At 49.5% G+C, this 25,142-nt stretch overlaps 1 protein-coding gene across 2 annotated transcripts in view; it reads left to right on the forward strand.

The window, feature by feature from the left end:
* Window positions 1-25,142, forward strand: part of ATP2C2 (ATPase secretory pathway Ca2+ transporting 2) — an 89,253-nt gene that overhangs the window by 39,483 nt on the left and 24,628 nt on the right. For both annotated transcript variants that reach the window (XM_050773612.1, XM_050773613.1), the window contains exons 4-11: window positions 102-191; window positions 2,258-2,293; window positions 2,394-2,455; window positions 5,833-5,941; window positions 12,712-12,861; window positions 12,951-13,019; window positions 13,848-13,923; window positions 16,637-16,703. In XM_050773612.1, coding sequence (XP_050629569.1) covers window positions 102-191; window positions 2,258-2,293; window positions 2,394-2,455; window positions 5,833-5,941; window positions 12,712-12,861; window positions 12,951-13,019; window positions 13,848-13,923; window positions 16,637-16,703 — 659 coding nt within the window. The remainder of the gene's footprint in view (window positions 1-101; window positions 192-2,257; window positions 2,294-2,393; window positions 2,456-5,832; window positions 5,942-12,711; window positions 12,862-12,950; window positions 13,020-13,847; window positions 13,924-16,636; window positions 16,704-25,142) is intronic.

Consider the following 25,142-nt stretch of genomic DNA (forward strand, 5'->3'; position numbering starts at 1 on the left):
CTTGAACTGAGATCCCTGTCACACAAGCTTCTGCACAGTAAGAAACCCATTCTGGTCCCTGAGACTAAAGAACGTGCCCCACCCTGTTATTTCCTCTTCAGTTTAAGAACCCCCTGATCCTGCTGCTACTGGGCTCTGCCCTGGTGAGTGTCCTCACCAAGGAGTATGAGGATGCCGTCAGCATTGCCATGGTGAGTTCCCTGACAGCGCTTGGCTCCTGGGCGGGCAGCCACAGGTCTGCTGAGTCTCTGCTTGTAACTATATACAAAGAAAAAAAACAGTTTGCTGTAGGCATGGGGAAAAGGAACGTACAGAAGAAACAAAGGAAAGCAAATCCACGTCCTTCTTTACCCTAATATCAAGGTGTCCTGGTTTATTCGGCCGCCACTTGCTTGGTGGACACACAGGTGCTTCTGGGTCTTTGCTAGAGCAGTGTTGCAGGGAATTCCTTACCCATGACCCTGGGATGGGGGGAATAGAGCCTGGGCTGTGCATATTTGCCTTCCGAAGAACAACACCCTTGATCCATTACCCAGAGATAACCACTGAGCACTCATTTTTTTTTATTTAGATGAAATTCACATAATAAAATATTGACTATTTCACAGTGAACAATTCAGTGGAATTGAGTACATTCATGACATGTTGCAACCACCTCCTCTGCCTGGTTCCAAAACATTTTCATCACCCCAGAAGGAAACCCTGTGCTCACCAGTCACTCACTTCCTGTCGCCCTCCTGCCAGCCCTTGGCAACCACCCATCTGCTTCTATCTCTGTGGGTTGACCTGTGTTCTGGATATGTCACAGAAACGGATTCAGACGGATGAGTTCGTGTCCTTTGCAGGGACATGGATGAAGCTGGAAACCATCATTCTAAGCAAACTATCACAAGGACAGAAAACCAAACACTGCGTGACCCACTCATAGGTGGGAGTTGAACAGTGAGAACACAGGGCGTGGAACATCACACACCGGGGCCTCTCATAGGGTGGGGGCCCTGGGGGAGGGACAGCATTAGGAAAAATATCTAATGTAAATGGCGAGTTGATGGGTCCAGCAAACCAACATGGCACATGTATACCTGTGTAGCAAACATGCACATTCTGCACATGTATCCTAGAACTTTAATAAGAAAAAAATTGATTCAGACAGTACATGACCTTTTGTGTCTGGCTTCTCCTGAGCACATTTTTTTTTCTTTTTTCTTTTTTTTTGAGACAGAGTCTTGCTCTGTCGCCCAGGCTGGACAGCAGTGGCATGATCTCAGCTCACTACAACCTCTGCTTCCCGGGTTCAAGCAATTCTCCTGCCTCAGCCTCCTGAGTAGCTGGGATTACAGGTGCCCGCCATCATGCCTGGCTAATTTTTATATTTTTAGTAGAGATGGGATTTCCCTGTGTTGGCCAGGCTGGTCTCAAACTCTTGACCTCGAGTGATCTTCCTGCCTTGGCCTCCCAAATAGTTGGGATTATAGGCGTGAGCCACCATGCCTGGCCTGAGCACCTTTTGATGGCTGTCATTCCCCACTTCTTTCTGTTCGTTCCAGCTGGTCTTTTAAAATACAAACACTCATTCCACATGATGGAATTTGCTACTTCCAATTAAAAGGCTGGGGTAGGCTGGGCGCGGTGGCTCACGCCTGTAATCCCAGCACTTTGGGAGGCCAAGGGGGAGCAGATCACAAGGTCAGGAGATCAAGACCATCCTGGCCAACATGGTGAAACCGCATCTCCACTAAAAATACAAAACAATCGGCTGGGCATGGTGGCATGTGCCTGTGGTCCCAGCTACTTGGGAGGCCGAGGCAGGAGAATTGCTTGAAACCGGGAGGCAGAGGTTGCAGTGAGCAGAGATCGCACTCCAGCCTGGTGACAGAGACTCCATCTCAAAAAAAAAAAAAAAAAAAAGGCTGGAGTAAGATCCACATCTGCTATGGTGAAGGGTGTTTGCAGTATGTTCAGTGAAAATGGCAGTTTATAAAAGAATATGTCCATATTATATGATGCGGTGCCTTAAGTGTGTCTACGTAGAAAAATCTAGATGGGTACTCCAAAATGTGCGCTTCTGGGTAGTAGAAGATAGTGTCCATTTTTTCCTCCTCTTTTGGCTAGTATATTTTCTAAATTTCTGCACTGTGCACTTATTTTGCAAGAAGAAAGGAAATCAGTCATTAAAGACAAGGCCCTAGCCTGCCACGCCCCATCCCCCCTCCCACCGAGCCTCTGGCACTGACACCCTCCTCCGTTTACTGTCTAGGCCGTGCTCATCGTGGTCACTGTGGCCTTCATCCAGGTGAGTATTTCCCGAGGTCCTGGTCAGGGTAACCCGGGCGGGACAGGAACTTCATGGAGTCCCCACCTTTGAACAGCACATCTGATGTGCTTCCTGCCAGGAGTACAGGTCGGAGAAATCTCTGGAAGAGCTGACCAAGCTGGTTCCTCCAGAATGTAACTGGTAAGTCAGGGCCTCCCTGGGACTTTTTGGTTCACTGGAGGAGCCAGTGAGCTGGAGGGTTCGGCAAATGTTTGGTGAAAGTTGTATCCTTGGTAGTGTCAGACAAGAGAACCACATCTCCCTGGGAGTTCTAAGGCCTGGTCTCCGCCTGCCAACAGGTTGCTGTGTGTCCTTGAGCATGTCACTCAACCTCTCTGGGCCTCAACTCCATCTTCAGTGTCTAAATCAGGGTGCCTAGCCTGAGGGCCACAGGTGGCAGGAGTGACTCTGGGAAGAGGGTAGCCCACAAAGCCTGTGAAATAGTGTGCAGAACTGTGTATTTTTTCTAGGGAGAGGGTTTGGAGGTTTATTTGAATTCTCAGTGAATGGACTCAGGAGAGTAAGATCCAGGTCTTTAACAAGCGGAGCCAAGAGAACATCGGCTGCAGTATAGGGTACAGAGAGAGTGAACTTGAGTAACCGCTCAGCAGCCGCAACAGCCTCTTTCCTGCCCAGACCTTTCCTTGGTGCTGTTGGTTATTGCACAGCTCTTACCAGAGATGTTTAACAAGGAAAGAGAAAAGATTTTAAAATCTACCAGTACCCCATGGCCATTTCTGCTTAGCGTAGCCCTGTGCGATCCAACTTGCAGGAAATGTTCTATTAATATCATCTGCCCTGTCCAATATGGCATCTGACAATTCTACTCAAAGTGATAGAAAGTATCCTGTGATCAGCTAGGTACAGTGGCTCATGCCTGTAATCCCAGCACTTTGGGAGGCCAAAGTAGGCAGCCCACCTGAGGTCAGGAGTTCAAGACCAGCCTGGCCAACATGGTGAAACCCTGTCTCTACTAAAAATTTTTAAAAAAACAAAATTAGCTGGGCATGGTGGTGGGCGCCTATAATCCCAGCTACTTGGGAGGCTGAGGCAGGAGAATTGCCTGAACCCAGAGGTGGAGGTTGCCGTGAGCCAAGATCGCCCCATTGTACTCCAGCCTATGTGATAAGAGCGAAACTCCGTCTCAGAAAAAAAAAAAGTAAAAGTATCCCATGATCTGCGGTGCCTGGGAACAACTCAGCCCACCCTCTGAGTCTCTAAGACCCATTTCCAACATTTGGCAAACACATGGCAACTCCATATTTTCTGAAGGATAATTATCGGGGAGAGCTTTAGTATATATCCCAGGTACATGTTGTACAACTGAGCCATGGGGCTGGGGTAGAAAGCCCTAGTGAGATAAGGTCCCCCGTCTCAAAGAGTCAGCATTCAAGGGGGGTGTGTGTATAATACAAGGCAGATAATGACGAAGGACCAAATAAGAAGAGGAGGATACAGAATTGACCCACATCAGAGAGGGCGAGTCCATTGTAGAAGGGCCACAGGAGCAGTAGAAACATCTGGGCTCGCTGGTCAGATGAACAATGCTGTCAGAAATCCAGACATGTGACATCATTAACTGAGCAAACGGAAACATAAATGATTTATGTGATTTGATGAACCGATCTTAAGCTTAAATATCAAGTCTTGGCCTTTCAGGTGAATAGCGTGCATTATTAATGTTGCCCGGGAGGTAGCTTCTGAAAGACAGTTTTATTACAAACACAGCGGTGTCAGGCAGCCTGGTAGAGTTGGAAGAGTGCTGAGGAGGTGAAGCCCACCCTCTGAGTCGCTGAGACCCGTTTCCAAGTCAGGGGAAACCCTGCCATGCGGGACCCTTCCCTGTGTTACTCCATCCGTGATGCAGGCATCAAATATGTATTGAGTACCTACTGTATGCCTGGGGAAAGGGCACTGAGGTTATATAAGTGGAAGAAAGGGACAGGCCTCGGCCTCTGGGGAGCTCATATTCCTACCAAGGGAGTACATAATCAGCCAATGAAGAAACAAGATGATTTTGGAATTGTCCAGGTACACGAAAGCCAAAAAATGCCCAAGGCCACCAAAACAAATAAATCCCACTGAGATGTAATAGTGGCTGGTGGAAGGGGAGGACAACCCTAAACAGCTGTCGATCAGGCTGACATTTAGAGAGGAGGTGACATTTAAGCTGAGGCCTGAGGAAGAGGAGCCAGCTGTGGGAGGTGCTGAGGGAGCAGCAGGTATATCTCTGGCAGGTGCTCTTGGCTACAAGGAACAGAAAGTCCAAGTGCACAAACCCTAAGAAAATATATTGTCTCATAGCCAGGGATCTGAGGTGGGAGCTGTGGGGTTACTTAATTCAGCAGAGCACCCAGGGCCTGGCCCTTTCACCTCCTTACCCTGCCACCTTGAGCTTATAGGGGTTGGATTGGTTCTTGGCTGGCTCTCCTCATGGTCCCAAGGCGGCTGCCACAGCTCCAGGCATCACAGCCAAACACGCAAAGGCCCTATAGAAGAAGGTGTGTGTGTGTGCGCGCACACATGCACATACAGTAAGGAAGTCTTTTCCCACAAGCCCCCAGCAAACATCCACTCACGTCTCACAGGCCAGTGTCGCGTGATGTGCTGATGCCTAAGCCAATCAAGAGCAGGGGTCTTAGCCAGGCATGACCCACTCCCTGGGGCACATGGCTGTGGGGAGAGCGGGGATACCTGAATAAGATCACATTCCATTAACAAGGAGGAGGGGAATTTCTGCTCCTGCGTTAGAGGTCTGCATAAGCCCCTGAGACCAGAAGAAGCTGCGTGTTTAAGAGGGCTGGGTGGAATGAGATGGGAGCTGCAGGAGGCTGGCCTGCCCCGGAGTAGATCTTTGGGTTTGGTACCAAGGTCATAGGAAAGCCATCGGAGGGTTTGGAGCAGGAGGGAGCTGGGATCTGGTTTGGGGTCCTAAGAGCGCTCCAGCTGCCATATGCAGGAGGGGTTGAAGGGGCCAGGTGGGAGGTCAGAGTCAGCTGGGATGGGCCAGGGGCAGTAGTGTGGGGGATTCCAGTCGGAGCCTGCACAGAAGCACATCCATAGTCTGAGGGCAGCTGGTCACGGCCCCACGGGAATGGAGGTCCTGGGCTTCCAGCTATGACAAGGCTGTGCCATCCCTGACTTCCGGAGACAAACCCTGCACCCTGAGTGCTGTGTGCTCTGAGGACAAAACTCTGCCGGCTGCATTCGGAGGCTTTAGAACCACTGACCTTGACCCCAGGAGCCTCCCTGCGGCATGCGGCCCACCTGGTTTCCAGGCAGGGTAAATAGCAATGGCCTCGTCTTTCAGATGTGGCCCGGGGATGCCCAGAAACCACATACTTTCCCTAAAGTCTTAGAGGATATATTAATTTCAAAATAGTGACACCCTAAAGGCACAGGGTTGGTGTGTATTAAAAGAGAAAAGTGTGTTTCTTTTCTCCTTGTTCAAATGCATCAAAGTGCATAAAAACGAATGTCAGCATGGATGCTCTTGCTTTTTACCACATCAAATGCAGCCTAAGAGAAGGAAAACTCCAGCACCTGCTTGCTCGAGAACTGGTTCCTGGAGATGTCGTGTCTCTCTCGATCGGAGACCGGATCCCTGCAGACATCCGACTCACTGAGGTGAGTGGTCTCAAACCCTTGCCAATGGGGTATTTGATGGGGCTGGTCAAGGAGCAGACACTTAGCTTATTGTAGGTATGTACAGTCTCTGTCATACACAGGTGCTCAGACATACATGCACACGCACATGCATGCACACAAGACCGGAACGAAGTTAGCAGACAAGCGTATTCTACACATAGAGCCCCTCAAACCATATTTCATAAATTGTCATTCTCACTTTAAGCCTAACAAAGTTTGGCTATATGGTTTTCCAGTTTAAAGCAGGCTGCAATAACAAATTAAACCAAAGTGGGCTTGAGGAATGATACAAGAGTTGCCTCTCAAAACAGACACACAAATGTTAGAAAGATGTGAGATTAGAGGTGGGTGGATCACCTAAGGTCAGGAGTTCAAGACTAGCCTGGCCAACATGGTGAAACTCCATCTCTACTAAAAATACAATAATTAGCTGGGTGTGGTGGCATGTGCCTGTAATTCCAGCTACTCAGGAGGCTGAGGCAGGAGAATCACTTGAACCCAAGAGGCGGAGGTTGCAGTGAGCCGAGACTATGCCACTGCACTCTACCCTGGGCAACAGAGCAAGAAGCACACGCTTTTAGGGTAGTGAGGTTTGGGGACATTGGCTGTGGGGCAAGCTCTATGGGTCTCTGGGTGCCACAGCTTCACAGATCCATGCCGGAGGCAGTCTGCTGAGATTATCTGGGGTTCCCAGGAGGTTACATCAAGTTCAACATGATTTGTTGGTGGGAGTAATCTATTTCAAGAATCCTTCCAAGAATGTGTAAGGACTGTTCAAAGCTTTGCATGATGAAGGATTAGACACAGATTATCTGCCTGATGTATTCACTGATGGGATGCATTCTCAGGAACTGTAGGATCAAGGACCCGCTGTTAAATGGGCAGCATAAGGGAAGGGGATGGAGAGGAGCACAAAGGGTTGGGAGCTGCGCCCTGGGACCTGTGTTTACAACATTCCTAGCCTGTCTGTGAAATAGGAGGCAGGGGCCAGGGCTTATGCGTGGCCACTTGGACCCTGAGCCTCTCTGCCGTGACCTTCAGATTTCCAGGCAGGGCATGGATAAGGGTAGGAGATGTTCAGGCACCAAAATGAAGGAGGGTACACCCTCAGGCTCAGGGTGGTGCCCTTTGCAGCATCAGAAATAGATCTGCTGTGGCCCAGCCCCTCCCCGTGCTCAGCTCCAGCAGTCAGCATCTGACTCCAAGTCTGGGGTGCCTGGATCCAGTCAGAGGAACCACTGTCTGTGGCCAGTCACCACCTGCAAAGAGGACTGGGAAAGCCGGTCTCAGGTTTTCCACGTTTTCCTTCTCCTGAGAGAGGGGGGGTCCTAACAGGGGATGCTGCAGATGCCAGGGAGCCCGTGAGGAGGACACAGGTCCACCACAGGTGCAGAGGCAGAGAGAGGCCGTATGAGAGGTGGCAATGACCTGGGGCTGGACATTAGCCTGGGCTTGAGCCCTGGGGCCATCATTCAAAGCCTTGCAACCTCCAGCAAGTTAGTTAACCTCTCTGTGCCTCAGTTTTCTCATCTGCAAAATGGGGGGTGGTGATGCCTATAGGGTACTTGAGAAAATTTAAAAACTTCAGAGATGCCAAGTGCTCAGAACGGTGCCTGGCGCGGTGAGTGAGAGGCAAGCGCGGGGGCTGCCATTACCGCAGTGTGTGTTGGGGGTCAGAGAACCCGGAGTCCTGTAGCTCCTACGGTGTGACTTGGGGAAGGAATTCACCTCTCTGAGCTTTGATCTCCTCACCCCTAAAAGGGGCTGATGTTGGTTTCCAGTTCACAGGGTTATTGTGAAGATGAAACAAGCTATGACCTGTGCTATGCTTAGCACGTGCCTTTCGTGGGGTAAACGGTCACCAGTTACTGGTGATTGCTTTTATTTTTTATCATTATCGGTCTATACAACGGTTCTTTGAAACAACTTTTTGCACCCCAGATAACTTCCTCACTGGTTCAGCTGGCTTTCTCTCTATGCTGCTTATATTAAATTAAATTGTGGCTGGGCACAGTGGCTCATACCTGTAATCCCAACACGTTGGGCAGCCAAGATGAGTGGATTGCTTGAGCCCAGGAGTTCAAGACCAGCCTGGGCAACATAGCGACCCCCCATCTGTACAGAAAGTATTGTACCTGTGTACCGATACCACAAAGGTTATTTTAAAGCTACTGGCTGTGAACACTATGGATTTTCCTGGTGGTATTTTGCAATTCCATTAAACTATCAATAGCTTTGTCTATTCAGAGGAAAATGCTTATGAGCTATTAAGCTCTGAGATCCAGGAGTACTTCAACTGTACATTTTAAAACCATTTCTATCCAGCTGTTTCAGCAGGAAGCAGCAAGTTCAAGAAAGCTCTTAAAGTAATAGTCCTTTGTGCACAGTATATGGGGTCCCAGGACATTCTTTTCCCTTTCCCGGAGTTAAAACAGAGGAAGCCCTCAGTCAGAGGCTGAGCTGGTACAGCCAGCAAGCCTTGGCCACTGGTCATTCTTTCTCCCCAGCCATGTCTAAAAGAAAAAGGGAATTGGGTCGAAGGTGAATGGACTCCAGGTGACGCTTCGTCCTGGAGGTGGGGGCACCGGGTGGGCGTGAGCCCTGCGTGTGGGAGATAGGAGGTGAGCCCGCGATTGTGCCTCCGTCTTCAGGCTGGGCATGCCTCCTTGGTGGCCACAGGTTCTGTGCCCCCGACTCTATTTTTGCCCCTCACCCCTCCTTGCCCCTTTCCTGAGATTGTGCCCTGGGAGCCTGGGAGGTCACCAGAAGCCCCTCCTGCCCACCTGCCGAACCCACACACAACCAGCTTTGCTCCTTCTTGGTCTGTAGGTGCCACCCGATCTTCCACCGGCCTTTATTTTTGTCATAGGAAGACAACAAATATTTTTCAGTATGTCAGGTCTATGCTGACCACCGTATGAAAATTGCTTCATTTCATCTCCCAACACTCTTAAGAGACCAGCACTGTAATGTTTCCTCTGTGTTATTTTACGACACGGACCCAGCAGCCCGGAGAGGTTGCGCGGCCTTGCGCAGTCACACGGCGGTGGGCGGTGGAGGGGGACGTGACCCCGGGCCTCTGGCTCCACAGCCCGTGTCCTTACCCCCAGGACGTTCTCTCTTTCCCTATGGGCAGCCTTCAGACTCTTCCTGGCACTGCCTCTGCCCCTGGCTTTCCTTGATGTATCAGTGGCCTGTGGCTGCTGTGGCAGATGACCACTTACTTAGGGGCTGAAAACAAGGCGAAGGTATGGTCTGACCTCTGGAGGTCAAAATTGAAATCGTTTTCACTGGGTGGAAATCAAGAGTGCTATCAGGGTCCGGGAGCGGTGGCTCGCTCCTGGAATCCCAGCACTTTGGGAGGCTGAGGTGGGCAGATCACCTGAGGTCGGGAGTTCAAGACCAGCCTGGCTAACATGGTGAAATCCCATCTCTACTAAAAATACAAAAATTAGCCAGGTGTGATGGTGAGCCCCTGTAGTCCCAGCTACTTAGGAGACTGAGGCAGGAGAATCACTTGAACCTGGGAGGTGGGGGTTGTAGTGAGCCGAGATAACACCACTGCACTGCAGCCTGGGTGACAGAGGGAGACCCCACTCTTAAAAAAAAAAAAAAAAAAAAAAAAAAAAAAAAAAAAAAAAGAGTGCTATCAGGGCCATGCTCCTCCAGAGGCTCCAGGGGAGAAGACGTTTCCTGGCCTTTCCCAGCTTCTAGAAGCCACCTGCATTCCTTGGCTCATGGCCCCATGTCCCTGCACCACTGCTTCTGTTACATCTCCCTGATGTCAAACACATCTCCAACCCTTCTTCCTCCCTCTCCCTTATAAGGACCCTTGTGATCTTACTGGGTGCACCCAGACCACATTCTCCCCATGTCAAGGTCCTTCAGTTAGTCATGTCTGCAAAGTCTCTGTCACTGCATCAGAGAACACGTTCCCAAGTTGAGGATTAGGAAGCGGACATCATGAGAGAGGTGGTGGGGGGCATTATTCAGCGGGCCACACTCTGGTCCTTCTCCAGGTCCCCTCCCTCCTCCCTTCCTGCCTTGGGGCCCCCCGCCCCACTCCCTATCCACATCACTCATTCATTCAACAGGTGTTTCCTGAGCACCTACTATGTACCAGGCCCTGGGCTGGATGCCGAGGACACTGCAGGAAGCAGAGCTGGTCCCTGTGCTCATGAGTTTATAGCCCAGAGTGACAGACTAACCTAAATCTGTTAGTGACAAGTACTGTTCCGGACTGCTAAGGTACCCATGAGTGGAAGTACTGGGAATCCTGGATTTCCGAAATGGGAGAGACTTGCCTGGTGTAGTCAGGGACGGTTTCCTGGAGACAGCAGCTTTTGGCAAAACATCAGCCGTTTTAGGCAAAGGAGACCCAAGCTACTTGTCTCACGCTGAGATAAGTTGTTGGTTTCAACCGCCCTGGGGGCACCTAAAACCCTCCCCCCACCACACATGACTTAGCCTGTCTCATCCCTGAGGTCTCTGCTCCCTGTCCCTCCTCCCAGACCTTCTCCTCTGCCACCCTCCCTGCCCCCCACCCACAGCCTCTTCTGAGGGGCCTCCCTCCCTGCTCTGCGCACCCTGGTGGTCATTCAATGCTTGTTTATCGTCAGTCCCTCCCCCTCCTCCATGGAGTATCCTGTTCCTAAGCCAGGGATCGTATCCCGTTCACTGCGATATTCCCAGTGCCCAAAGGAGTCCCTGGCCCAGCAGAGGATATGGACGGGCAGATCCCCATCTGTTCAAACCCACACTCACTCCCCATCCCGTGTCCCTCCTCTCTTCCAAACACCGCCGCCTCCTTCCTCCTCCTCTTCCTAGCTGCCTTCCCCGAGTGGCGGTCACCTCTGAGACTTCATTGTTTAGAAATGTTTTAGATTTGCAGAAAAATTCAGCTCAGGATTCCCATCTACCCCGCACCCAGGATCCTCTCCTGGTTGTAATGCCTCGGCTTACTTAGGTGCATCGGTCACAACTAAGGAACCCATATTGAGGCCTTCTCGTTACCTTGAGTCCGTCCACTTTCAGATTGCCATAGATTTCCCTAATGTCCTTTTTCTGCTCCAGGATCCCACGTGCCATTTAGTGGTCATGTCTCCGAGGTTCTTGTTGGCTGTGACAGTTTCTGACTTTCCTTGTTTTTGACCTTGATCTTGAGAGTTTCGGTTTTGTTTTTGTTTTGAGCAGAGTCTCTCTATGTCACCCAGGCTAGAGTTCTGTGGGCGATCTCGGCTCACTACAGCCTCTGCCTCCCGGGTTCCAGAGATTCTCTTGCCTCAGCCTCCCGAGTAGCTGGGATTACAGGCGCCCGCCACCATGCCCAGCTAATTTTTGTATTTGTAGTAGAGACGGGGTTTCACTGTGTTGGCCAGGCTGGTCTCGAACTCCTGACTTCAAGTGATCTGCCTGCCTCGGCCTCCCAAAGTGCTGGGATTACAGGCGTGAGCCACCGTGCCCGGCTGTCCTTGACAGTTTTGAGGAGCCTCAGCCAGGTATTTTCCAGAATATTCTCTGAGCTTCCTTCAAAGATTTTCCCCAGCATCACTCAGTGACTTCGTATGCTTCATTGTCCAGAGCTGGAGCCACAGGAGCCACAGGGAGGCAGGAATGTGGCTGTGCGGCAGGAGGCCTCGCCTCCCTGATGCTGTGGGGTCCATTAGGAAAGGAGCGGGGAGATGGGCATTACCTGGGCGAGTGGCGGCCCCTGTCATTCTTGGGGACTGAGATCCTATGGCAGTGCACATATTTTTAAAAGATGATTACTAAATATAAAGTTTTAAATTACAGAGAAGTCACAGGTCCCTATTTGAGAATCACTGATCTAGCTATGGTTCTCTGGTGGTTTGTGGAAGAAGGCTTCTCTCTAGCTTGATGTAACATGCTTACATGACCAGGTCCCAAGGGACAGGCCCACCCAGCCCCCCTTTATGAACTCAGAGGTGTCTGGGACAGTTCTGGTCCTGGGAGCCTCTCTTGGGGAGTGATATGTGGTGAGTCTGAGGTCTAGTTGCGGTTTTGCAAGATAGTTAAGAGTATAGTTTCTGGAACCAGAGCTTTGGTTCAAGTCTCTGTTCTGCCACTAACTGGCTGTGGAAACTTGAACAAATTAATTCTTCCATGCTTCAGTTTCCCCATATGCAAAGTGGGGAAGATAATAGCGTCTTCCATTGGGGGTGGTGAGGTCTGAGGGTTAAGCCTTGTGGGGAGCTGCATGCAGGGCCTGGTGCGTAGTCAGTGTTCTACAAATGTCACTACCTCGCTTCCCCTTGCCAGGGTGTGTGGGTGTCTCTGTGTCCCTGTCTCTGTTTCTGGTGTTACTGTTGCCTTAGATTCTCACCGAATAACCTGGCTTGGTTATTGTGTGAGATTGTGTGGGAACCACAGAGGTTGTACAGGCATCTCCAAGGTGAAGAGTGGACTGCGTGTGAGGAGACACACACAGGTGTTTTAAAAGGTATATCCTAAAATAGCCATTGCTTTCGTTTTGTTTTGTTTTTTTTTTTTAATCAAAATTTTGAACAATGTTAAGTGAAGAGAAGAGACTTTCATGTTTTTAAGAGAGGTTGCTCATGCAAAGCTTTTCTGATCCTGGAGGCCCGCGAGGCCGTCATTGTGACACTCATTCTGTAGGTTCGCTGTGTTCTTGGTTTCATGTCCATGAAGGTGCTGGACCATTTTGTGCTTTTAACACCAATTCTTCGGGTGACAGGAGATTCCACAGCCTTTTCCCCTTGCTCTCCTAGGTCACGGACCTCTTGGTGGATGAATCCAGTTTCACTGGGGAAGCCGAGCCCTGCAGTAAAACAGACAGCCCCTTGACAGGCGGCGGGGACCTCACCACCCTCAGCAACATCGTCTTCATGGGGACCCTGGTGCAGTATGGGAGGGGCCAGGTAAGCCCTGGGGCTCCAAGGCTTTGGGCTCCCATAACCCACAGGCTCCCAGCCGTTAGATTTCATATTTCTCTCTCTCCTGGACACAGGGGGTCGTGATTGGAACAGGGGAAAGCTCTCAGTTCGGAGAAGTGTTTAAGATGATGCAGGCTGAAGAGGTAAGGGGCAGCAGGGGGCTTCGGGATTTTTGTAAGCTGGAGTTTGAGATTATTATAGGCTAATAATATCAGCCCTGCCTACTCCTTAGGAATGAGAGGCATGTAGTTAATATAAGTATACTTTTTAAACATTTAATTTTGTGGGTTTTTTTTTTTTTTAATAGAGACCGGGTTTTGCCACGTTGCCCAGGCTGGTCTCAAACTCCTGAGCTCAAGCATTCTGTCTGCCTCAGCCTCCCAAAGTGCCAGGATTACAGGACGAATCCACCACACCTGGCCTCCTTTTAAACATTTAAGACATTTGTTAGCATTTTCTTTTTTTTTTTTTTTTTTTTTTTTTTTTTTTTTTGAGACAGAGTCTCGCTCTGTCGCCCAGGCTGGAGTACAGTGGCCGGATCTCAGCTCACTGCAAGCTCCGCCTCCCGGGTTCACGCCATTCTCCTGCCTCAGCCTCCCGAGTAGCTGGGACTACAGGCGCCCGCCACCTCGCCCGGCTAGTTTTTTTGTATTTTGTAGTAGAGACGGGGTTTCACCGTGTTAGCCAGGATGGTCTCGATCTCCTGACCTCGTGATCCGCCCGTCTCGGCCTCCCAAAGTGCTGGGATTACAGGCTTGAGCCACCGCGCCCGGCCTAGCATTTTCATAAAGATACAATTTTCAGACAGTAACACGCACAACTCTTCAGTGCGGAAGTCAATGAATGTTGACATATGTGTACCCCGTGTGATCATCACTCAAGCTGCAGGATGGCAAGGTGAAGACATTTTGAACAAAGGCAGGCAGAAGCTGGGATCTTGTCCAACTAACCCATTGTGCTCACCCTTTCAGACACCTAAAACTCCTTTGCAGAAAAGCATGGACAGGCTAGGAAAGCAACTGACACTCTTCTCCTTTGGCATAATCGGTAAGTGGAGCAGTTTCTGTACTGGGTTCTGCAGATGGAGAGGAGCCATCATAGGGTGGCCACCATGGCCGTTTCTCAAATATCTTGCTGCTCAGCTGCATAAGGCTTGGGGATTGGGATCAGAGGCTCTCAAAAAGCAACAAGAGCTTTCTGTATGGTTGGACCAGGCTGGCTGCTATAATAAGTAACCACTACATTTTCTTGACTTAACACTAAACACTTGTTCCTTGCTCATGCCACAGTCCATGGGTGTATTCCTGATCCAGTGGCTCTCCTGGACAGCTTGTCTAAAAACACTGACTTGGACCCAGGCCCCTACTATATTGTTGCTCTGTCTTCCTCTGGGTCCTTGGATGCCATATTTCTGTTCAGCCAGCAGATGGTGAAAGAGAGAACATGGAGGCTTGTGGGGGACATTTTTAAGGCATAGACCACGAAGTGGAGTCATCAATTTGCCTGTCTTTTATTGGCCAGAATGAGTCACATGGCCTATGTAACTGCAAAGGAGACTGGGAAATGTAGTTTAGCTGTGCACCCAACCATATTTCTATGCTTCTAAGCATCCTGTGCCTGGGCTGGGACTTCCTGACCTTTGGTAACATGCCAAACAGCATTGACATGATGCTGCAGTCCTGAATCTAGATCTTAAGCCTTAGCATCCCCATGGTAGTGCCCAGTCCCTTCACTGGTTTCTTTCTGCTCTTTCGAGTTCTGGCCTTGCTTTATTCCAGCCTTTAGGATCAACCAGTGCCTGGCCTCTAATAGAGTCTCAGTAAATATTTGTTGAGTGAAAAATTTAATCCAGGAATAAACCAACAAACCACTGCCTATAGCACATCCAATGATGAGGGAGGTACTGGGAAGTGTGGCCAAAACTGTAGAGCCAGAGAACAGTCTTGAGAGAAACAGCTTATGTAATCCCATGTTTCTTAAGTTAAATTAGAACTTAAACTGACATGTCCACAGCAAGGCCCATGATACCACTTAGATTTTTTTTTTTTTTTTTTTTTTTTTTTTGAGGTGAAGTCTTACTCTGTTGCCCAGGTTGGAGTGCAGTGGCGTGATCTCAGCTCACTGCAACCTCCACCACCTGGGTTAAGCTATTCTCCTGCCTCAACCTCCTGAGTTGCTGGGATGACAGGCATGCACCATCATGCCCAGCTAATTTTTGTATTTTTGGTAGAGACAGGGTTTTGCCATGTTGGCCAGGCTGGTCTCGAACTCCTGGCCTCAAGTGATCTGCCCGCCTTGGCCTCCCAAAGTGCTAGGATTACAGGCATGAGCCACCACACCCGGCCTTTTTTTTTTTTTTTTTTTTTTTTTTGAGAACTGCTATAGTAAAGTTTTGAAACTCAGTCCCATGGACCCCCTAGAAGGCCCAGGGGGCAGGTGTAGGGAAGCCACGCCATACTGTTAAGTGCTTCTAGAGGAAAGTAGCATTTGCCAATTCCCATGGTGTAAGTACTCTCAGTGTGGCCGTTTTCAAGCTACTAATGTATAGACACTGAACATGGGTTTTGGAAGACATGTACCTAGTTGAATCTCGTGAGCTCCTGTGAGGAATCTCCAGCCTTCTGCTATGGGAAGGCCACAAGGGTGGGAGTGGGGTAAGTTCCTAGTGGGGGTGGCTCCAGGCTCACTGCCTCGCCCCTGTTTCCAGTAGAGTTCCCCTGCTAATCTATTTCATTTGAGTTCATTTGGGCTCTAGCTAAGATTTTAACTGATGACTGAGTTTAGTAGCTAATTGTAGGATGCCCATAACAAAACTAACAGATACTGTGGTAGCTCCCCCACTCAACACGCATATACACACACACCCCACTACCACCCAGCAGAGAACATCCCTGGCCCCCTGGCCCCTGCAAAGCAAAGCTGACATTCTTTAGAAAGCTCTCCAAGGGTGTCACCGGGCAACCCCACCCACCTTCCCAGTCCCTACTCACTCCTTCCGACAATGATGGCAACAAGAGTTAACGATTAGATTGGTGTTTGCTGTGTCCCAGGAGCTGTTCTGAGCACAGACTGTCATACCTTAAACCAACTACTCTTTGGGGGGGCATGACAATGAGCCCCACTTTATAGATGACGAGTCTTAGGCTGCACCAGGCAACCCGAGCACCTTTCCCCGTTGCCAGAGCATCTCGTGAACTTCCACAGGCCCCAGGGCAGCTGCTGCCGTTTGTGCCTTGAGGGTCTATCTGTGATCACCTCCACGTCTCGCACACCTAGTGCAGTACCTGGTGTGCACTAAATATTGGGTAAATTATTAATGAAGGAAAACAGAAATGAAGTATATTTAATCATGAGTACCACAGAAAAAAATAATTAAAAAAAAAAACCCGTGGCCCATCTGCCCGTCGCAGGAGCAGCTGCATTTGTCACAGCAAACACCGCATGGGGGCGTGTTCTGGATACACACAGCAGATGGGAAACTTTGGGAATAAGATGTTTGCAAACAGTCCAAAATAAACTGATTGAGTCTTTAACTTAAACTTGGCTTGGACCTTTCCTGAGAAAGTAAAACCAGGTTTTTGTAGGTATAAACGTATCTCCCTTAGAAAAAAGAAGAGAGAGGTTGAAAGTGTTTGAGGTTATCGGTCGTTCCTCTGTGCATGCGTTCCTGTAAACTCTTGAAGGAAGTGGGTTTGAATCCCTCCAGGCATCAGCGTGTGCGGCGCATATGGAGATAAGGATATTTCTGTCTCTTCCCCAGGTCTCATCATGCTCATTGGCTGGTTGCAAGGGAAACAGCTCCTGAATATGTTCACGATTGGGGTCAGGTAAGGGTGCTGTGGCCGCCCCTTGCCTTGCCAGGGTGGTCATGGGCTCTGAGCCCTTCCCTGCAGCAAGAGAAGGTGGGGAGGCTGCAGAACAGGAAGGGTTGGGGAAGGTGCAACCCCATCACCCAAACTCCAGCCTCCCAATAGCACGTTCTCCGACAGGTACAGAGTGCCTGGTGAATGCCTGCAAAATGAGTGACGGCATATAATCGGGGGGGCCCTTTTGTATTAGGCTGTTCTTGCATTGCTAAAAAGAAAATACCTGAGGCTTGGTAATTTATCAGGAAGAGAAGTTTAATTGGCCCACGGTTGTACAGGCTGTACAGGAAGCTCAGCTTCTGAGGAGGCTCCAGGAAGTTTCCAATCAAGGTGGAAGGGGGAGCAGGCATGTCACATGGCAAGAGTGGGGGCAGGAGAGCAGGGGGGTGAGGGGGTTGCCACATGCTTTGAAACAATCAGATCTCTCAGGAGCTCACTCTAGCAAGAACGGCTCGAAGGAGATGGCGCTAAACCATTCATGAGGGACCCACCCCATCATCCCATCTCCTCCCACCTCCAACATTGCAGCTTCTGTTTCAACATGAAGTTTGGGTGGGGACACACATTCAGACTGTATCAGCTTTCTTGTCACTCCTTGCCTGTGGGTTTGGGTCTTCTTTCTGGCTAAGAGCAAGGACCCCAGAGCCAGCCTGCCTCTGTTTAAATTCTGCACTTTGCCACTTGCTGGTTTTGTGACCTCTGGCAAGTTTCTCAGCTCTCTTTGCCTCAGTTTCCCCCTCTCAAAAACGGAAATGCTCATGTACCCTCTCCTTGGGCGACTGTTTGGATTAAAGGAGTTAGTCCATGCAAGCGCACACATTATTACTAGCTTAGAACTCGATTCAAGCCCTTGTTTCACAGAGGAGGCTTTCAGAGAGGCAATGGATGTGGAGCCCAAGGCCACACGAGGATGGCAGGGCTGGGAGTCATTATCACTTGATGATGCTAACCCGAGGGGACCCGCCCTTCTTCTGTGTAGTCATCCCAAGCCTCTGGGTCCTGTTGACCGAGACAGGGAGAGGCACGGGCAGCCCACCATCGTGCAGCGGTGTGATTTCGTCGGTAGTTCTTCCGTGGCTATTTACCAAGGGCAAGGGAGGCAGAGGGCTGGGGATTGTCACTAACTGGGTATGTCCCATTGGAAGGAAGGCTAGGGGCTATTCCAGGACAGGGAGGAACCAACCCATGTCTAGGCTCACATCAGGCCCAGTGGTTCCCGGACGGTAACGCACATGCAGCTGCTGTCTGCAAGATGCTTTTTGGTGATGTGTGGAAAATTATTGTAGTGTCTGTTCTTATGTATATATATGTAATTAATACATCACACCCATGATGTAAACAAACTTAGATGTCCGTCAGCTCATGAAAGAATAAACAACATAGGTACAGTGGAATATTTTTCAGCCACAGAAAGGAATCAAGTACTGATTGATACTGCAACACGGATTAATGTTGAACCCATTTTGCTAGGTGAAAGAAGCCAGTTGCACATATTGTATGATTTTATTTATATAAAATATTCAAAAATAGGTCAATCGGCCAGGCGTGATGGCTCATACCTGTAATCCCAGCACTTTGGGAGGCCAAGGCAGACGATCACCTGAGGTCGGGGGTTCTAGACCAGTCTGGCCAACATGGTGAAACCCTGTCTCTACTAAAAATACAAAAATTAAATGGCTGTGGTGGCAGGCGCTTATAATCCCAGCTACTCAGGAGGCTGAGGCAGAGGAATCACTTGGGCCCGGGAGGCGGAGTTTGCAGTGAGCCTGCGCCGTTGCACTCCAGCCTGGGTGACAGAGCAAAACTCCGCCTCAAGAAGAAAAAAAGGGAGGTAGAAAGGGATGGACTGGAAGAGGTGGCCGGGGAGGGTTTTGGGTGGAGAGTTGAGTCAGGAGATGAGCAGGAAGGGTGCACCAGGCAGGGGGAACAGCACAGGCAAAGGTTTGGTGGTGGGAACATGTCTGAGGGCCACTGCAGGGGACCACAGCTGAGCTCTGTGACCAGAACGAGAACATGGAGTCGCCTAGATCATGGGGAAACTCACAGCTCCTTCTCTATTCCTAACCTCATCATCAGAGCGTTTCCCAGTATGCCACGCCAGGCCGTCCCTGTGACACTTTGGAAGCAGAGAGCTGAAAAGTGTTGGCCATCCTTGATTTAGAGGCTGAAGGACGTGGGAGGTGGGAGCCCCAGCTTATTACGGAAGCGGGGGCTGGGAGGAGGGGGCACTGGAGCAGGACGCTGAGCTGTACTGGGGCCGGTGGGGTTTGAGGCACTGGAAGGGTACCTGCAGAGGCAGGCACTGGAGAGGCGAGGTCTCAGGCTGAGCTGAAGAAGGGGAAGGTCCCTGAGACAGCCTGGTAAACCGGGATGGCCACTCCCCCAACTCGGGGCTGGGCGGGGCCTGAGACTCACATTTCTTCCTTTTTTTTATTTCAATAGGTTTTTGGGGAACGGGTGGCGTTTTATTACATGAATACGTTCTTTAGTGGTGATTTCTGAGATTTTCATGCACCCATCACCTGAGCAGTCTACACTGCACCCAATGTGTTCAGACTCACCTTTCTTTTGTTTGCTTTTTTTTTTTTTAAATAAGTTCTAGGACACATGTGCAGAATGTGCAGGTTTGTTACATAGGTATACATGTGCCATGGTGGTTTGCTGCACCTGTCAACCTGTCATGTAGGTTTTAAGCCCCACATGCATTAGGCATTTGGCCTAATGCGCTCCCTCCCCTTTCCCCCCAACCCTCCGACAGGCCCTGGTGTATGATGTCCGCCGCCCTGTGTCCAAGTGTTCTCATTGTTCAACTCCCACTTAGGAGTGAGAACATGCAGTGTTTGCTTGCTTATTTTTGAGATGAAGTCTCGCTCTGTCCAGGCTGGAGTGCAGTGGTGTGATCTTGGCTCACTGCAACCTCCACCTCCTGGGTTCAAGCGAGTCTCCTGCCTCAGCCTCCCAAGTAGATGGGATTACAGATGCCCGCCACCACGCCCAGCTAATTTTTGTATTTTTAGTAGAGACGAGGTTTCACCATGTTGGCCAGGCTTGTCTGGAACCCCTGACCTCAGGCGATCCGCCTGCCTCTGCCTTCCAAAGTGCTGGGATTACAGGCATGAGCCACTGCGCCTGGCTGAGATTCACATTTCTAACAAGCTCTCAAGGGTGCTGACGTAGCTGGTCCAGGGAGCACCCTCTGAATGTGAGGCTGTGATTTGACACTGTGCCCCCAGAGCGGGTTCCAGTAAGAACAGGACCAGGGAAGAGGCCAAGACACCTGAACAGCATTCTCAGGTGACTGAGCCTTTGGAGGCAGGGGTGGTGGCAGGGAGGGAGACATCTGAGCCTCAAGGAAGCTGCCAGAGAACACAGGACTCTCAGAAGACAGAATGTTTAAAAACTCCCCTAAATAGGCTGGGCACAGTGGCTCACACCTGTAATCCTAGCACTTTGGGAGGCTGAGGCGAGAGGATACCTTGAGCCCAGGAGTTTGAGACCAGCCTATACAACATACTGAGACCCTGTCTGTGCAAAAACAAATGTTTTTTAATTAGCCAGGTGTGGTGGTGCAAGCTTGTAGTCCCAGCTACTCGGGAAGCTGAGGCGGGAGGATCACTTGAGCCTGGGAAGTCAAGGTTGCAGTGAGCCATGATCTCATCACTGCACTCCAGCCTAGGCAACAGAGACAGACCCTATCTAAAAAAAAAAAAAAAAAAAAAATTAAAAAAAAATTTTAAAAAACCTCCTGTAGATCACAAGGTCAGGAGTTCGAGACCAGTGTGGCCAAAACGGTGAAACCCCCATCTCTACTAAAAATACAAAAATTAGCTGGGCATGGTGGCACACGCCTGTAGTCCCAGCTACTCAGGAGGCTGAGGCAGGAGAATCGCTTGAACCCAGGAGGCGGAGATTGCAGTATGCTGAGATCACGCCACCTCACTCCAGCCTGGACAACAGAGCCTCCATCTCAAAAAACAACAACAACAAAAAACCCTCCTGCAAATAATGGTACATCCCATCCCTGTCTTACAAGCCATGAAAAGTTTCATGAGCCAAGAAAGACTATTAAATATTTCCAGGAGAAAAAGCAAGAAAGGCTTTTCTGCGCCCAAGCCCCAAATCGCCCGATTCTCTCCCCACGCTGTACTATTGGTCACTTCTGGTTTCTTGTCCTAACCTCCCTTGCAACACAGGCTTCCTGCTTGACCCATGCGAGTGGACTTGTACATGGGAGAACTGTTCCCCCTCTCATTTGTGATTTTGAAAGGGTAAGGTTTTTCAGTTTTAGTGCCAGATTAAAGCCACCCAAAACCACTGAATCAGAAGACAGAAACGGCAGCTTAGCCAGTGGAGATTTTCCAAAATAAGTAAAATGAGAGAATCATTTTTTTTTAACTTTAAAAGCTTTTTAAAAATGAATTCCTGGGCCGGGCGCAGTGGCTCATGCCTGTAATCCCAGCACTTTGAGAGGCTGAGGCAGGTCGATCATGGATCATGAGGTCAAGAGATCAAGATCATCCTGGCCAACATTGTGAAACCCCGTCTCTACTAAACATACAAAACTTAGCCAGGTGTAGTGGCAGGCACCTGTAGTCCCAGCTACTCGGGAGGCTGAGGCAGGAGGATCACTTGAACCCTGGAGGTGGAGGTTGCAGGGAGCTGAGACTGCACCGCTGCACTCCAGCCTGACGACAGAGCGAGACTGTCTCAAAAAAACAACAACAACAACAAAAATGAATTCCCTGTATGTTAAGTGACATTTAAGATGATCCAAGGCACTTGCTTTTCCTGGTCCATTCTAATCAATTTTTGTTTTGTTTTTGTTTTTTTGAGGTGAAGTCTCGCTCTGTTACCCAGGCTGGAGTGCTATGATGTGATCTTGGCTCGCTGCAAGCTCTGCCTCCTGGGTTCAAGCGATTCTCCTGCCTCAGCCTCCCTGAGTAATTGAGACTACAGGTGCCTGCTATCACACCTGGCTAATTTTTGTATTTTGGTAGAGACGGGGTTTCACCATGTCGGCCAGGCTCAAGTGATCCACCTGCTTCTGCGGTTCAAAGTGCTGGGAATGCAGGTGTGAGCCACCACACCCGGCCCGTTCTAATCTTTATTAGCTTGTGGATTAATTCTTTATTATGATTAATTCATCCAGGTAATACACAGATGCCCTTCCCCTGCCATATGGGATGAAAGTCCCCGTCATAACCCTCCACAAATGTTTGCTTAGCTGGTCTTCACAGCCATAAAACCAGCGAAGCCTTCTGGCTGTCACTGTACAAACCGGGCACAGCCCCTTGATCAAATTCTATAATCTTGGTTTATTTAACTTGTCCCTGCCTGTTCTGTTGTCCCTGGGTGAAAGGTCACCATTCACAACCATTCTATTCAAACTGCCTGTTTTGTAAGTGGAATTTGTTGCCAACATTTAATGTACCATCTTTCTTTGATTCTGAGATGTACATTCTTTTTCACATTCCAACTCCTCTGAAATCAGACCACTTCTCATAAGCGATGTAATTAGAAAGCATGGTGTTACTGATAAATTGGCCGTGTTCTTTTCTGAGCGCTACACAAAATAATGGTGCCCTTCACAATCAACTGTGTCTTCGCTCTGATGAAATAGGGTCTCCCTGTGTGATCCTGGTTGAATGGATTCTCACCAAGTGTTCTGCCTATCAGCCAACCCAGGTGGAGTGTCCCTGTGTGCTAGGCCAGCGCAGGCCTAAGCATTGTTATACCCACTTCTTCATGCAGCAGCTATTTACTGTATACCTCCTTGCTCTGCTGGATTTTCTAATGCAGAGGATAAAAACCGCCACTTGGCCAGGCTTGGTGCCTCATGCATATAATCCCAGCACTTGGGAATGCTGAGGTGGGAGGATCACTTGAGCCCAGAAGTTCAAGACCAGCCTGGGTAGCACAGTGAAACCTTGTCTGTACAAATAATTTTTTAAATTAAGAAGTAAAAAATAGTGGTGCATGCCTGTGTCCCAGCTACCAGGGAGGCGGAGGCTGGAGGATTGCTTGAGTCCAGGCGATCAAGGCTGCAGTGAGTCTCGATGGCAACACTGCACTCCAGCCTGGGCAACAGAACAAGAACCCGTCTCAAAAGAACAAAAAACAGGCGAAGCACAGTGGCTCATGCCTGCAATCCCACCTCTTTGGGAGGCCGAGGCAAGTGGATCACTTGAGGTCAGGAGTTCAAGACCAGCCTGGCCAACATGGTGAAACCCCTTCTCTACTAAAAATTCAAAAATTAGCCAGGTGTGGTGGCACATGCCTGTAATTCCAGATATATGGGAGGCTAAGGCAGGAGAATTGCTTGAAGCTGGGGGGTGGATGTTGCAGTGAGCTGAGATTGCACCACCGCACTCCAGCCTGGGCGACAGAGTGAGACTCCATCTCAAACAAACCCAGCCACCCTTGTGTGAGATATAGCCAGAAAATATGTTTTGTTTCAACTGTATTTTTTTCATTGGAATTTGTTGCCAATATCTAAAAATTGGGAGTTTGCATGAAAGAGATCCTGGGTTTCCAGCTTCTCTTGGGGAGCGTGGGAGGCCCGGCAGCACTGTGCATTGCTGTCGTCCCTGGTGATTTGGTGGTGGCTCTTCTTTTAGAGGAGGGCCTGGGCTCTGGGATCGCCCCGTGGTCTCGTTCACGCTGGCCGATTTCACGTGTTTCCTGGGCAGCCTGGACCCGGGGCCTGGACTGGGGGTATCTTCAGGGGCTTCTGCAGGGTTCCTGGCCGTGGCTGTGGGTGGGCTGCAGGTGTGGCGAGAGACAGTGGCCCCTTCTCCCAGGACGTTTCTGGTATCTCAGATAACAGAAATTCCACATCACTTCTAGTCCTCTAAATAGTCTCTTTCTAGAAATTGTACAGACTGGTTCCATGCAATGACAGCACTTGGAGCTCCATTTAAGTCATATCCTCCCCACCCCTCAGCCTGGCCTCGGGTGCAGGCTTGATAGGGAGGATCTGGTCAGCCTCCCTCATCTGCTCAAAATCTCTCCTCCCCTCCCCATCGCCAGCCAAAGCACGCCCGCCCGCCCTTCCTTCTTTCTTTCTTTTTCTTTCTTTTCTTTCTTTCTTTTTCCTTCCTTCCTTCCCTTTCTTTCTTTTCTTTCTTTCTTCCTCTTCCTTTTCCTTTTCCTTTTCCTTTCCTTTCCTTTGTCTTTCTTTCTTTACGGAGTTTCACCCTTGTCGCCCAGGCTGGAGTACAGTGGTGTGATCTCAGCTCACCACAATCTCCACCTTCCGGGTTCAAGCGATTCTCCTGCCTCAGCCTCCTGAGTAGCTGAGATTACAGGCATGCGCCACCACACCCGGCTAATTTTGTATTTTTAGTAGAGACAGGGTTTTTCCATATTGGTCAGGCTGGTCTCGAACTCCTGACCTCAGGTGATCTGGCCGCCTCGGCCTCCCAAAGTGCTGGGATTACAGGCATGAGCCACCACACCCCGCCTTTTTCTTTCTTAAACAGCTTTATTGAGATATAATTCACATATCATATAATTCATCCATTTAAAGCATATAATTGTTTTTAGTGTATTCACAGATATACACAGCCATCACCACAGTCCATTTTAGAACATTTTATTTTATTTTATATTTTATTTTATTTGAGACAGGGTCTTACTCTGTTATGTAGGCCATAGCACAGTGACGTGATCACGGCCCACTGTAGCCTCAGCCTTGACCTCCCAGGCTCAAGCAATCCTCCCACCTCAGCCTCCTGAGTAGCTGGGATTATAGGTGCACATTGCCACACCCAACTAATTTTTATATATATTATATATATATATATGTGTGTGTGTGCACGTGTGTGTGTGTGTGTGTGTATATATATATATATATATATATTTTTTTTTTTTTTTTGTAGAAATAAAAAAATGTTGCCCAGGCTGGTCTCGAACTCTTGAGCTCAAATGATCTGCCAGTGTGATCCTCCCGAAGTGCTGGTATTACAGGTTTGAGTTATTGTGCCTGACCTTAGAAGATTTTGTTTTTTCTTTTGAGATGGAGTCTCACTCTGTCGCCAGGCTGGAGTGCAATGGCACAGTCTGGACTCACTGCAACCTCCGCCTCCCAGGTTCAAGTGACTGTCCTGTCTCAGCCTCCTGAGTAGCTGGGATTACAGGTGCATGCCACCACACCCAGCTAATTTTTGTATTTTTAGTAAAGACGGGGTTTCACCATGTTGGCCAGGTTGGTCTCAAACTCCTGACCTCAGGTGATCTGCCTGCCTGGGCCTCCCAAAGTGCTGGGATTACAGGTGTGAGCCATCACCCCCGGCCTAGAACATTTGCTTATCGCCTCAAAAAGAAACACTATGCCCTTTAGCTATCACTCTACATTCCCGCCTGTGCCCACATCCCAGTCCTAAGCAGTTGCTCATCTTT

Source organism: Macaca thibetana, chromosome 20 (assembly GCF_024542745.1).
Source record: "Macaca thibetana thibetana isolate TM-01 chromosome 20, ASM2454274v1, whole genome shotgun sequence".
Classification (NCBI taxonomy): Eukaryota; Metazoa; Chordata; class Mammalia; order Primates; family Cercopithecidae; genus Macaca; species Macaca thibetana.